We start from the raw sequence: 15,216 nt of genomic DNA, 5'->3' as shown, positions 1-15,216 counted from the left end.
TTCTTGCGAGTGAGTGTAGTTTGAGCTGGTTCTGGTGGTAGTTATCTTTTGTGTTCAACATTGTTCTTCTATTCTATCTTTCCTCTCTTTTTGTAAGGTTGAATAGTAGTACTATCAACCACTTCTGGATTGTAAAGCATACCCGCTAAAAAGTGGAAGAGGCTGGCTTGCCGCCTACTTTTGATATTTGTAATTCATTCCTCCTGCTGCATAAGCACTCGAATGATATCTGTTTGTAATGGTCCTCCCGCTGGTTGAGTTGAGCTTTTTTGTAAGTGTTCATCCTTTCGCTGAGATACGCGGTAGAGTGATTCGTAGCTTGGCTTTGTTCTAGTCGCACCTTGGTTGGTTTACCGCCAAGCTTTATAGTTTTCTATCCCGTTGAAAAGTGGAAGGGGCTAGCTTGCCGGCCGTGCATTGTAATTTCAGTTCAGTTTATGGTGCTAACGATCCCCAAAACACCGTATGCTCTCACCCTCCCAGATTGGGCTCTCGGTGAACAAAAGGTGGAAGGGTTCCCTTTCAGTTGTTTTGGCTTATTTCTCTAACCTTAATGGGTTATTGTGTTTGCATTGTAATCTTATTGAAAAAATAAAAAAAAAGTTAAGGGGAATATTACAATATAACATTGCATAGCTTTAGGGTCATTGCTACTTTGGGCCATTCAAGAGTTTGGAAGCATGCTACAAATGTTCTAGGGATATATCTGACAAAACATTTTCACTTGACTAGAATTGAACACCCATTGAAACCATGGTTTGCTAACAAATGGCTCACTAACAAGGGAGTTTATAATATATTTAGAAAAAGAACTGACTGACTAAGCTAGCGCAGCTTTCCTTTTAACAATCTCTCTATAGGTGCACTGTGCACAAAATGATTTTCGTTCAGTTCTTTAGGAGTATACCTACTTCTTTATGTTATTACAGAGGCTGACTATTTTACAACAGGCACATGCACATGTTTCTCATCCTTATGCATAAAGCCTGGAGTTATTGCTATAGAATTTCAATCAAAGCCATAGTACCTTAGATCATAGACACTAGAAGTGGGGTACAATTAAGAGCATAACATTGCCAGTTCAAAATCAGGGCAAAGAGATAAATTAACAAGGGCTCTACCATTTTACTCAAATATATATTACCAGAAAATGTGGGGCACCTTATACCAGAATTTCCTGTTAACTGTGTTCTCATTTTATCAATATTTGTTTAAGGCAGAGTACCAGGAAATACCAGCAGACATGACTGGCAGGCAATATCCATCAAGCACTACATATTTTTCTAAATTTTCTAACCTTCCAATTTTGTTCCAAGATTGTCTCTGTCCAACATTCTTGATTCTCTTTCTCAGTGTCTGTCCATGTTCATCGATCCACCAAAGTCCCATGTCCAAATACAACACCAGAGTAGATTGTATGCGTGATCATGGGGGGAATGAATGTTATTAGTCCGCAATGCGAGAAAAAAAAAATTGTGAGAAACTACCAGTCCATTGTGAATATGATCATCTTATCTATGAAATCTGTTAGGGGGCATAATTGAATCCGCTCAAACCTCAAACAAAGTGCAAGAAGAGACTCCAGCAGTTGTGAGTAAATCTTCTTCATTTGCCTTCTCTCATTCCAGGCTATTCTATATACCAATACCAGGTGAATCATGAATAACATCGGTTTCTTCATCATTCATTTCCTACATCGTTCATGAAATCATCAACACACCAACGTGCAAATCTCTTTTTCATGTCTTCATGTGCTCCACGACTATGAGGAACTTGAGCCACACATAAGTGGGATCTACATACAAGAACCAAATGTTTCCATGATCAGAAACACAAAACCAAACATAATGCACATGCAATAAAATAACAAATTTGAATGAGACAATTAATTATGGAACCTAACATAGGATGATTCGTTGCTTTGTACCCAATTAAGAGCAAGCATTGATCATTTGATTTAAAATTGATGAATTTTAGCAAAAGTCAAATAGCAAAAAATTGTTTCCATGATTAGAAACGCAAAGCCAAAAATAATGCACATGCAATAAAATAACAAATTTGAATGAGACAATAAATGATGGAACCTAACATAAGATGATTCGTTGCTTTGTACCCCAATTAAGAGTAAACATTGATCATTTGATTTAAAATTGATGAATTTTAGCAAAAGTCAAATAGCAAAAAATACAGAAATATTTTGAGTTGCATTAGTACTTCATACCATGGGCACCCCTTTTTACACTATATGGTCCCACCAAAAAGTTATGGAGGATATGCATCCAAAAATACATGTTTCCCAAAAATATCATGTGAAGTTAACCTGAAACATGTATTTTTGGATGACTTTATAACTGAGATTATAGATTTGTGTCAGATGCTAATCTTTAATCTAAATATGAGTTAACTTTTGCAAACATCTGATTGAGGACCTTGGGACAGCTCTTACAAGTGCTCAACACTTGAGGCATTCTCACGGTCCTCCTAGTGGAGGATGCATCACTGAGGAGAGAATTCAGTGGCAAATGCTGATCTATTTCACTGAAAGGCCAAACAAACACTCTTTGTTAGGAAACCCATTTGAAGCTTTAGCAAACGAGGACGACAGCCAGTCAAAGCACTCTGTGGGCAATCCCTCCACATGAATGTCATCTCTTGGAATGTTAAAGGCTTTTCAAAAGCTTCCCATAACTTCTCCATACAAGCTGCATGTCAGCAGTTGGGTCCATATGATATTGTCTATCTACAAGAAATCCAAGTTACAAAATTTTTGTTTCGAGCTGCCTCGAATTTAGTCTGAACAAGAGCATTTCAGCTTATCACCTTGCATAGCGAAGGTCATGGTGGTGTGAGAATGTTGCTTTCTCCTAGTTTACACAGCTATTATTACCTCTGGGAAGGAGCCCAAACACCATGTCATGTGGGTGATCTTTGACATAAATGAGAGAATGATGGGACTTGCCAACAATTATGACCCTAGTAATGGGCCTGAAAGAACAGCATTATTGCATTGGCTTGTTGACAACTTGCCATTTTCCAACTACATTAGTTGCAGTGATTTTATTATGGTGGAGTCCCTCGGGGAAAAAGTTGGCTTGTAGCCAATACATTGGTGTGTTGGTGAGCATCATGGTTTTATTTCAAAAATTGTTGGGGGCTACTGGACTTCAATTTTCAGTGGCAACATGCAACGTCAAATCCTCAGTTTGCATGGTCCAACTTGCAGATCAGCAAGGATAGAGTGCTCCAACATCTGGATCATGTTATGCTTTTTGACCAACACGTGTTCTCTCTATTCTGCAACCATAGATCTGTGAAAATGAATTCTAAGATCATTCTTTCTGATCATAGTCCCATCACTTTTAAAAGTTGAATGGATTTTCATGCTGATGAAACCGCATGCACACAATTTCTTCTTAACATGTCACATCTGACTCACTAGGGGACCAATCATGTCATTACCAAAATTTGGACTGCCCTTGATTGCCTGCCACTTGATTGGTGGAATTTTGTGACTGCTCGCACCACCACCTTCTTGTGTAAGTTTGGCCAGCAAGTTGCCCATGTCTGCAAGCATGCTAACGCATCTGTTGCCAAGGAGTTTGAGGGTCTCTTGCGAGCTTGAAGCGACCCTTTCAACTTGTAATTGCAAATCTGTGCTGCAAAGCTTCAACACCACCTCAAGATTCTTGAAGCTCACTAAGCCAAGATGCTGAGGTTTGAACTTGCTGATATTGGCTCAGGTGGGAAACTGATGCAAGACTATTTGGGTTCAGAAGCAATCCTACATCACTGAAAACAGCAGTTGGTTATGTCTTTCAATTTTCTTGAGTTTGGGTTGTTATTTGGTGGATTTTTTGCCAACTTCTCAGAGAGTGCTATAGAACAGATGCAGGTTTGTAATATGTTCTAGACTATCTGTAGTAATTCTTCAGGCCATTTTCAAGTTGCTATGGGCCCAACTAAAGTTGCATTCAGACAGCTTCATGTGTAAATGGATTGTTTAAGAAATGCCACGGGAGTTGTGTATTATGCTACGGGGGCTGTGTGTGTTTTTTAAATATAATAAACTTCTATAAAGACTATGTTGAGATTAACATTGGCTGATTGGATAATGCGGTTACTATTGCTTTATACATACAATCAACTATTAAGGATATGTTATGAACCCTTACAAACTGCCAACTATTGTCTTTCCTAAACAAAAAGGGCTTATTATCTTTTCCATTCTTAGCTATTTTGGGTTGGATTTTCCATGCGATGACTATTGCTTTAGCAATCAAATCATTATGCAGCAATTTGTAGCAGACTCTATTACATCTGACAGCTGATTGACGAAATCCTGGTTTTATTCACCTTCGATTTTGGGTGCATGGTTTTCTTTCCTCATGTGAGTTCTCACATCTTCCTTGTGGCAATTGATTTTCTGATTGCATGAGGTTGCCTCCTCCTGCATGGTTACCTATTATGTTGGCCATTAAACTTCTTTCTTTGATACATAAAAGCTCCATGTTGGCAACTCCTGGCAGCGGTGGATTTTCTTTTGCTGTTGGTGATAAGATCTGCAACATTTTCCTCTTTGTTAGGGCTGGCTAGCAGCAAGATCTAATGAGTTTCTTGGCTATGCAACAGTTATTTGTTTCCATATTATTTTCTAGGCAAGAACGATCTCATTTGGGGAAAAAGAAAGGGAAAAGAAGGGAAGAGTGACCTCTGTTGAACAAGGCAAAGGAATGGGACTCTATTTAGTAGAATTGAGAAGAAAAATGAAAACTCCATGAAGTAGTGGAGATAAGAATGAGATGAGGGCAAGTTGTATTTGGCTACAGGCAGTTAATTAATCTAATGTAGCGTTGCATTTTGCTTCCATCTTGCATAAAATATGTTGAATAGGTTATGTTTGGGGAGGTTATAGAATTTGGTATAGGTGTGAGAAGAAATCCTGCAACTGCAGAGAGCTTTTAGAGAGAAAAAATGGTGTGACTGGGTGTATTTTGTGTAAGGAGATGATAGCTGTCCTCCAACAAAATAAGTGTTGTGTAGAAGTTGTAGGAACATCCTCCACTAAGTAGAAAGAGGATAGATGGGATCCTAAGAATTTACATTTTCTAGTGTAAACGTTGGGTAGAGGGCATGTCTAGGTTATTGAGGAAAACTAGTTGTAGATTGTGGTTAGTGCGAGAGTATATGAGTTATTGTTATTGTCAGTCAAAATTGTGTGAAAAGTGCTGGTAAGAGGTCATTGTCTTTTTGGGTTGTGGGTTGCATGTGTGTAAAGATGTCTTCGAGAATGAGGATTGGATTGGCCTTGGGAAAGGCTGCGAGAGTTTTTTTTTTCATGAAGAGGAGACAAAGGGCTCAAATGGAAAGGGATCTTCAAGATTTTTACAATCAAGACTTGATGTTATGGGGACTGTACACTATACAGGAGTTGTTGTAGATGTGAGTAAATGCAATAAAGAATGTCACATAAGTGGCATGATGAGGAAAAGAATATGCTAGTGGTTGCAGAGGAAAATAAGGGTAAAATGAGGATTGGAGTGGCCTTGGTGAAGAGTTTTCTTCAATGAAGAGAGAAAGGGCTCAAATCGAGAGGGCTATTCAAGGTTTTGAACTTTTGAGAAATCCATGAAGACTCGATGTTATGGGGACTGTACAATATACAGGAGACATTGTAGATGTGAGTAAATGTAATAAAGAATGTCACATAAGTGGCATGGTGGAGGAAAGAATGTGCTAGTGGTAGCAGAGGAAAAGAAAGGTACTGTTGAAAGTCCTTATTCATCTAACATTGTTTTGTGTACAAGTATTGAGAAAGGCCAAGCAAGACAAGAAAAGATCCTCGCATAAAAGGATAGTAAGGAGGAGAAAAGCAATCATAGGTTGATAGGAGTTGAAGAAGAGAAGAACAAGATTGAAGTGAAAGTATGTCTTTTAGAAGGCATAGAAGTGTTGGTGAATGAGGATGCAAGTGGTGACTATTGAAATAATAGCTAGTTCGGATTAAATTAAATTTCAATGTTGCCAAATGGCAATTAAAATTGTAAACAACTTGTGTGATTTATTCTCCTTTATTGTAATTGGGCTAGGACCCAAACATAGAGTGTACAATTTAATGTGAACCCCCAAAATAGGCGGTAAAAGGCAAATCAAGCAATAACGTCATTATGAGGCAGGACCTATTGAGCGGTCTAAACAATATTATTATAAAATAGTAAATACACAAGCAAGCCGACTTGCAACTTGACACCTCAAGTCAAGTATATAAACAAGTCATTTGCATGGCATTACACACAATCACATCATGCGAATCACATCTCTCAAGTCAGCGAATTTGTAATGAGCCTCAAGTCAGAGAAATTGTTACCTTAAGCATATTCATCTTCTTGAAGGTTAGCACACATCCTTTTCCATTGGCAGGTCCGATATACATGTTGCTAGGTCTGCAAGAGTCACCTTAAGTCTGAGACAGACTTCTGGAAGGCCAGTGAATCATCCCTATGCAAGTGAATTCCTTCTACATATTAGGATATCACATCTCCAAGACAGCAAAGCAGATTTGATACATTTCGGTCTCCACATAGATCAAGCGAATTTGGTTGAAGACTGTTTTGGCAGCAAACTGATCTTATATTGGAGATAAGTTTCATGTCTTGTAATTGCCATCATATTTGACATAATACAATTGGATTTTGAGGCTGGGTTTTTCACCTCCAAGAGGGAGGTTTTCCCAGGGTATTGCTGTGTTGTGTTTATGTTGCATTGTGTTTTTCATTGCATTTTTCAGTTTACATTGAAGTCTTTATATCTGATTGATAAAATTAACAGTGACGGTGTTGCTGCTGAGGTTGCGGAAGTGTTGTAGCAACAACCAATAATAATGCGGATGTAGGAGTGGAAGTAATAGAAATTGAACTTGAAAAGATAGAAGAACGTGAGCAGATGGTTGAAGAAAAGATTTTAATTAAAGCGGATATGGAAAAACAGTTTAGTGGAAAGAGTACAACAGTTGAGTGTCCTTGTAATGACCCTTACTATAAAGGCCACTAATAAACCCCAAATCTGAACTGAGACAATTTGTCAAACACTTGGCATGCACTGAATTGTTTTGTTTGTGATGTAGTGTTTCAATATGATAGTTGTTTTGAGCATCAAGTACAATTGAGATAACAATACCAATATTGAAATGTAACACAATAAACAATAATGAAACTCTAAATATTCATGCAAGGACTTCAATGCTAATATATCATGAGTTTCCCAAATTCTGATTGCATTGTTCAGTAGACTAATTTTCTAAAAATGTATGACTGTTACAAACTCTTACACATGAGCACTGAATTTATGACAAGAGAATGTATAAACTATCACACATGAACAATGACCTTGCAATGCACCTTCTCTACTATATCAATCCAACTACAAGATAGCAATGTCTGATTACAATGGACTGTTTTCTGAATACATATATGACTGTTACAACTGTGCACTTCTATCATAAAAATTGACAACAAAAACCATGCAATGGAACCTGGAAATCGCTCCTTGAACTCCGATTATGAAATGCTGATGAAAGGAGGACTGGACTGTCCCAAGAATGCCCTGCTGTCACTACCGTACTGTCCCTGCTGCAGGCCATACCTGGGTCGTACTGTGCGGCTGCAGTACCAAATTTTGAGCTGGGATGAATTCAAAACCCTTATTCACCAAATACAAGCCCTCAAATCAACCTTCAATTGAAATCCAACATGAAATGGCTGAGTACCATCTCCAATAACGCAACCCTTCAGAAGATATTTCACTTCCTCAGTTATGCTAATCTAAGGAGTTATTGTTCCCAAAGATCAATGATATTTGCAGACCTTCAAGCTCCACAAATGCTCAAGTAGATGCACTAGAGAAAATAGACTTCGATACCAAATGAAAGACCCATGGGGTCTATTTATACACATAATAGAATCTTCTAGAAGCCTCTTAGTCTTTCTAGAAGTATACATAACTTTCTAGAAGTATCCATAATAGAATCTTCTAGAAGCCTCTTAGTCTTTCTAGAAGTATCCATGACTTTCTAGAAGTATCCATAATAGAATCTTCTAAAAGCCTCATTGCACTTTTTAGATAAAAAGTTACTTCATAAAATAAAAAGTGCACCTCAATAACATTTTGGCCCCAAATAAAAAGTAATAATAAATATAATGTCTCCAAGAGCATAATGAGCCATCCAATCACCAAATAAATGCCAAAATGACTCTCTCATCACAACCATCTGCCTACGAGAGTCTGGAATAGGCAAATCCACGTAAAGTGTCATGTCATACTAAAGAGGGGACATGACAGTCCTTTGGAGGTCACAAGGATGGTAACAGATATGGTGCAGGGAAGCACAAAAGAAAAGGAAAGTGAAAGAGGAGAGAATGAAGAGGCACTTATAGATACTTTTGATTTCCATAATTTTGGTTGTGTCGATTTTGCAAGTAGTGAGTGGAGAATAGAGAAAAAGCTTTTGGTGGAGGTCAGAAAATGGTTATTTAAATCCCACAGAAGAATAAGAAAAGGAGAATCTTTTGCAGGAGGAAATAGGATTATGGTGGACAGAGGTTCACAAGAGGAATAGAAGTAAATAGTCATATTTAGTGGATGAGGGCAGTATTTTTCCCAACTAAATACTGGAAGAGTTGAATTGAGAAATTTTCCAATGTACCTTGTTAGAGTAAAGTAGTATGCTACAGTTTGTGTGCTTTCTACAAGGATGGTCCTCCCACTTAGCTCCACTTTGTGAGCACAGTGCTCACAAATTTTCTTACCCAACATGTATGGTACAAGAGCATCCAACTCCACAAACAATCATGCATTTACCAAAAACAGCAGTAGATTATCAATTTTCTTGAGTTTTTAGTTGTTGCATTTCTTGCCAACTTGCTTTCTCAGAGAATGCTATAGGAAGGATGCAGGTTTATTATATGTTTAGATCCTCTGTAAGAGCGTTTCAGCCATTTCCAGGTTGCTACAGGCCTGAACTAAATTGCTTCTGGATATTTTCTTTTGTAAATGGACTGTTTCATAAATGCTATAGGAGATGTTTATCATACTATAGGGGTCGTGTGTGCTTTAAAATATAATAGCTTCTTGAGTCTTGAAGTTGTGCCAGGAAATATGATGCATAAAGCATAGTTTAAAAACTCATGGACTCGCCACGAACTCCCGAGTCCAGTGGCACCACGAGTCGACTTGCCAAGGACTCGCGAGGCGAGTCCTGGTGAGTCTATTTGAAAGACTCGCGAGTCTTTCTAATGGACTCACGCGAGTCAAATACACGAACTCGCAAGTCAATTAGATGGACTTCTGCGACCCAGAAATGACTCTCAGCATCGTTATAAAGTTTTTTTTTTCAATTTTTTCATTCATTTGCCTTTGTTTCTCAGTGAAAACAGGTTTGTAGGGTTTGAAGGAGGAGAGCAAAGAAGATTAAATCAGCAAAAGAGATCATTTGAAGTTGGACATATCATTATATGTAATTTTGTCAACATTTATAAACTTATGCTGCTATTATACATTTTTGAGTTTGAAACTATGAGTAATGAGTATGATTCTATGAGTAGAATGATGAAATTTCAAATATTGAGTGGTTCAAGATCATATGACGTGTAATGTTTCAATTATGGTTCTTATGTTCTCTTAATGCATTAATTTCTTTATGTTTTTTTGTAAAACTACGTTTTTTAAATTTTGCCGAGTCCTTGCCAAGTCTTTCACGAGTCCAAGTCCGAGTCCAATTTTTTGGTTTGCTGAGTCCGTGGCAAGTACGAGTTTTAAAACTTTGGCATAAAGGGTTGCTACAGAAGCTATTGTTAAGATTAATGTAGGCTTGTTCAATAACATGATTATTATTGTTTTATGCAATACAATCAAATATTGAGAATATATTGAGAATCCTTACAAACCACAGATTGTTGTCTTTCCTAAACAAAAGGAGTTTTTTGTCTGTTCTATTCTTGGCTATGTTGGGTTGGATTTCCCAGGTGATTACTATTGCTTTAGCAATCTAACTGTTATGAAACATTTTTTAGAGAAAACTTTCACATATGGCAGCTGATTGAAGGGGGTTTTGCTTTTAATTGCCTTCTATTTAAGCTGGATGGTTTGCTTTTCTTCCATGACTTCTCACTGTCCCTTCTGGTGATTGATTTTTTTATTTGATGAGGTTGCCTTCTTTTGCGTGGCTAGTTGTTATCTTGATTGTTAAGCTCCTTCCCTTAATGCATCTAACCTCTGAGTTGTTCCTTGTCTGCATGGCATTTTTCCTGGGCTGTCAATCTTTTATCTTGTTGCATTACGACTGTTCAGCATTGTTCTGTCTTTCCCCGGGTTGATTCATTTTCTCATTCTTTGGACAAATGGTTACAACTCTTGGCAGTGGTGGTTTTCTTTTGCTGTTGGTGACAGGATCTTCAATGTTTTCCTTTCTGTTGGGGATAGCTGACAACAGGATCTGAAGAGTTCTTAGCCAGACAACAGTCGTTAGTTTTCTTATTACTTTTTTGGGCAGGAACAATCTCAGATGGGTGAGGGGGAGAGAAAGAGAGAGAGAGAGAGAGAGAGAGAGAGAGAGGAGTGGAGTTTGTTTAGCAGAGTTGAGAAGAAAAATGAAGACTGAGTGGACAAGAGAAGAATGAGATTGAAAGTGTTTGAGAAGCCACATGGTGAGAAAATAGTCTAGTTACAGGGAGTTGTAGTTATTGTAGCTTAACATAATTTTGTAAGCAAATTGTAATCTACTACAGGCAATTTATTAATTTACAGTAGCTTTGCATTTTTGTTTTAATCTTGCATATGGATGTGTTAAATAGGGGTTGGGCTGCTAGATTAGGTCATCTTTCGGTAGACTCCATGGTCTAGACTTCATTAGAGACAAAGCCTCGAAAGACTTATTCAAAACCCTGCATATCAAGCAAACCCACTCATAGATCAAGGCCTGTCTATCGTATTCTTCTATTTCACTGCATTAGGGACAAAGCCTCAAAAGACTTATTCAAATCCCTGCATATCAAGCAAATCCACTCAAAGATCAAAGCTTGTCTATCGTGTTCTTCCATTTCAATAAAAACACCTGCACAATGTATCCAAAATACATAAAATAAATGAGAGGGCCATTGATTAATCAAACATAAAATTTTCAAGCTCCAGGACGGAAAACTAGACATACATGTATAAGAGGGCTATTGATCAGGATAAATTTGTATGTGACGAAAGGAGCAAAGAAAAATACCAGTACCGTTTTATCAAAAAAGCATGTAGTGCTCACTCTTGAGCCAACTACGTTGTTAATTTTTGGGGGGGTTTTTAAGGACCTACTGTGAATGCATTACATAGGCCCTCACGTAGTGAACACACAAATCTTCAAATTGGAGAGTTCAAAATCTGCCACACAAGCTCCATTCTATTTTTTCTCGAAATTTGAAACAGAATTACTCCATAAATTAGCCAATTTTGAAATAATGGCCAAGCTGTCTCCATGATCAAGCATGTGTGGCAAAAACAATCCTTTATAGCTACCCCAGTTCAAATCCTATCACGATAGTACTAAGCTTGCAGACAAATCATTGTTTAAAACGGTGGCTGCCACAACCCACATCTAACAATATCAGGAAACATATTTCTAGAAAATATGGATTCTCATAATGAAAAAGAGAAATACAAAACAAGAAATTCTTGGGCCCAGTTGTGAACAAACCATTGTACTTCTGCTGTGAAGGTCATTTATATGAGGATTAACACAAAACAGAAGTTATGAGTTCTCTTGCTATATCAACCGACTAATCTTGTCAGAAAGAACAGCATCTGTACATAAATCCATCAAGAAGATGCCCTTATCCTTTGGGAATTTGATACCCTTCCTAATCAGGTCATCCATCAATGTCTCCAACTGACCATACTTACCTGCTTGAGCCAAGACAGTGGCTACAGTACCAGCAGTAATAGCATCAGGTATAAGCCCTGAGCATCTAAACTCTTCAATATACATAAGAGAGCAATCAAGCCGGCCTATTGACAAATAAGATCTTATCAGAGTTGAGTATATGACATTGTTAGGCTGTATTTGAGACTTTCTCATCTCTAAAAGAAACTTGCGAGCTTGGTTCATTCTGCCAGCCTTACCCATAATGTCAATAAGGACAGAGTAGGCATCAACATTTATATTACACCTGTTTTCTTTCATCGACTGGAAGGTCTTCATCACATCTTCCAGCCTTCCCAAATTCCCATACAGGGTCATCATATACAAGTAAGCTCCCTCATTCACAAAACCATGATCAGACATCTCTTCGAAAAATTTCTCTGCAGAATGCTGCATTTCTGCTTTACAGAAAACACAAAGCATAGCCAAATAGATAGACTTGTCAATAATACGATTGGATGCTTTCACATAATCATAAACCTTGATGGCTTCTCCGACCATTCCTATTCTGGCACAGGCATAAATGACTTTGGAAAGATCCAGATTACTAGCATCCAGACCAGATTTTTCCATCAATTGCAAAGCTTCAAATTCTTGCAAGAGAATCTTTTTCCCTGCGAAAATCTTGATCAAGTCTGAAATTCCATTACGGTCTTTCAGGCTTTCATCTTTTAGCAAATTGTCGACCTCATCAAGCATATTTGATTTCAGATATGCCTTAGCTGAATTCTCCAAGAAACCCTTGTCTGGCTTAAACCCCAAAACCCTCATCTCTTCCACAATGGCCGTAGCAACCTTCGTTTCCCCAGCACTTACAACCACAATCAACAAAAGATTATAGGTCTCCAAGGATAGATTTATGCTGTTACCTTTCATCTCCCTAAAAATCCGCACTGCTTCGTTAGCATTGCCAAAATGTTTACAAACCCTAAGAATATTACAATAAGTCTCCTCGTTAAAACTAACATTTTCTATCCTCATTTCCTCCACGATTAACAATGCCTTATCATACAGCCCGTGACTCAAACACGCACCAATGACAAAATTGTAGGATTCCACAGCCAGAGTGGTACCAGTGGCTTTCATGAGCTCAAAACAGACATCTGCGAGCTCCAGATCTATGCCTAAAAATGTATTGAAAAGAATTCCATACTCTCTTTCACTGAATTTAAGGTTCCTTTTTCTCATTTCATCTAAGTAAAACCTAATTTTATAGGGTTTAGGGTTTTTGGACTTCACCTGGGTATCGATGAGTGCTCCATAAAGAACCCCACGGGGCTCGAACCCGGGCTGAGCTTTCATAAAGCGATAAAAGTCATATGCCATTAATGGGTCTCCGATTTTATTTATGAGCAAAGAGGCCTGTGAAGATGAGATCTTTTCTGGAGATTCTCGCAGTAGAATCAGGGTTTTTTGGAAATGGGTATCGTCTGAATTACTTAGAAGCTTTAGAAATCGACGACATGCTTGCCTGGCCTTTCTGGGTGGCATTTTACTGGTTTTAATTGCGGGTTCCACTTCTTTTGTTGTTGAGGATATATTGTAAATTTGCATTGTGCTGTTTCTGAGATTTTGAATTTTTGTTGAAGTGGGTAGGAGTAATTGTGTGCCATTAACGTTATAAGATGTCATCGTGTAGGAAAGCATTAGATACTGCAGCGATCCCTTGATTTTTCTGGCCATGATGGATTTTCAGGATGGATCATGCATTGGAAAGTGTCATTTGTAACTAGAAGCCTAAGCTAACAAACCTCCCGAAACTTAAAAAGAGGGCTCAGAAGCTTTAAAACTGGATGTATTGACGGTTTAAAAATGCGATCAACATATATAGTAGAAGATTTCTGCAATAAGGAAAGGGAGATAAAAGTAGATGTGATGTTGGCTAGTACAAGTAGCAAAATAAGGGTGTGTATCTAAGTGTTCTTTTGAAAATATTATACTAATCTAAGTGTTCTTCATCTTAACAACAAATATCAAAAATCATATAAGATTTTAATCAGTTAGCAATATGAAATAAAAATCTTAACAGCATAAATCAAAAGGCTTACCTTATGTTCCCATGTGGCTGCTTAACTCTATTTTCTGCTTAAATTTAAGCAGTTAAGTGTTCCCATGCAACTTTAAAATTGTGAAAAAAAGGATAAGCAGCAAAGATAATTATTCATGGGGCCAGCTGCTCCACAAATAATTCCTAAAAAAATTGAGCCGCGGCTGCTAGCCAAAATAAGCTAAGCAGCCACATGGGAACATACCCTTAGAGGAATAAAACCAGCCAATTGCTAGCTATTTGAACAGATGGCTCCAATCATCAATAAGGAACTTAAAAAGTTCTTTACAATTCCCTTCAGAGTGAGCATCATTACCTTTATTTGATCACTATTGTTGTAAGTCTTCTTGCTAATTATCTATGGGTTTCGTAGACTTATTGACTTTATGAAAGTTATCAAAAGTATTAACTTTCATTTGAAAGTTCATGAATGTTAATAAAAGCATTAATACTTTCATGTGAGAGGAGGACGAGACACATCTTGTTATATTAAAGAACTAATAACTTTTTATCTCTTAAATGTATGCTTTTCTCTACTACTTCGTCTTAGACTTGTTTTTAATTATTGTAGATATAATTATGTCATGTTTGATTTGTTTCATTTTGTGTATAAGCTATTAATTTGAAATTTCTTTTTACTATTGTAAATATTATGTGGCAATGTTCAATTTGTTTTATTTTGTATATAATTTGATTTTGCTTATATATCTATTATTTTGAATATTTTTGTATTGTAGAATAAGGTTGATAAGAAATGTTAGGATATCCACCTTCTTTGATTAGATCAATGGTGTATATATATTTTATGTATGAATTTGCATCACAATCTTTGAGAAAGTAGAGGTGTGGAATACACTTCCTACATAATATATGTGAGGAGTTGTATACAAAAATTGAACTGAGCATATAATTACGAAGAAATAAACATAAAAGTAATATGCCACAACATAGATATTCTTAAAGCTTATGATCTTGTGGACATGCATTTCCTCCTCAATGTCCTAATTTTGGTTTTCAAGATAAATGTATTGAATGGATTGGGAGTTGTATTCATACTCCAAAGTTTTTGGTTCTTTTGAATGGTAAATCTCATGGGTTTTTTGAATCATCTAGAGGAATTAGACAAGGTGATCCACTATCACCCTTTCTGTTCAAAATCATGGTTGAGGCACTAGGTAGATCCATTACACAGTGCGGGCTTGAGGGTTAGTGGCAG

At 37.3% G+C, this 15,216-nt stretch overlaps 1 protein-coding gene across 2 annotated transcripts; it reads right to left on the bottom strand.

The window, feature by feature from the left end:
- Positions 1 to 967: 967 nt before the first annotated feature.
- On the bottom strand, positions 968 to 13,737 carry LOC131077159 (pentatricopeptide repeat-containing protein At4g19440, chloroplastic). 2 transcript variants are annotated; one of them, XM_058014595.2, is made up of 2 exons: positions 11,729 to 13,737; positions 968 to 1,795 (listed from the first exon to the last, which is right to left on the bottom strand). In XM_058014595.2, the coding sequence occupies exon 1, from the start codon at positions 13,634 to 13,636 to the stop codon at positions 11,798 to 11,800; it is 1,839 nt and encodes a 612-aa protein (XP_057870578.2). In that variant the 5' UTR covers positions 13,637 to 13,737; the 3' UTR covers positions 968 to 1,795; positions 11,729 to 11,797. The 2 variants fall into 2 exon arrangements, with proteins under 2 accessions (XP_057870578.2, XP_059067186.1); XM_059211203.1 differs by lacking the exon at positions 968 to 1,795 and adding an exon at positions 7,379 to 11,613.
- Between the last annotated feature and the right edge of the window lie 1,479 nt (positions 13,738 to 15,216).

This window comes from Cryptomeria japonica, chromosome 9, assembly GCF_030272615.1.
Source record: "Cryptomeria japonica chromosome 9, Sugi_1.0, whole genome shotgun sequence".
Taxonomy (NCBI): Eukaryota; Viridiplantae; Streptophyta; class Pinopsida; order Cupressales; family Cupressaceae; genus Cryptomeria; species Cryptomeria japonica.
The sequence above is the reverse complement of the archived record's forward strand: the minus strand, read 5'-3'. Positions and strand labels throughout refer to the sequence as shown.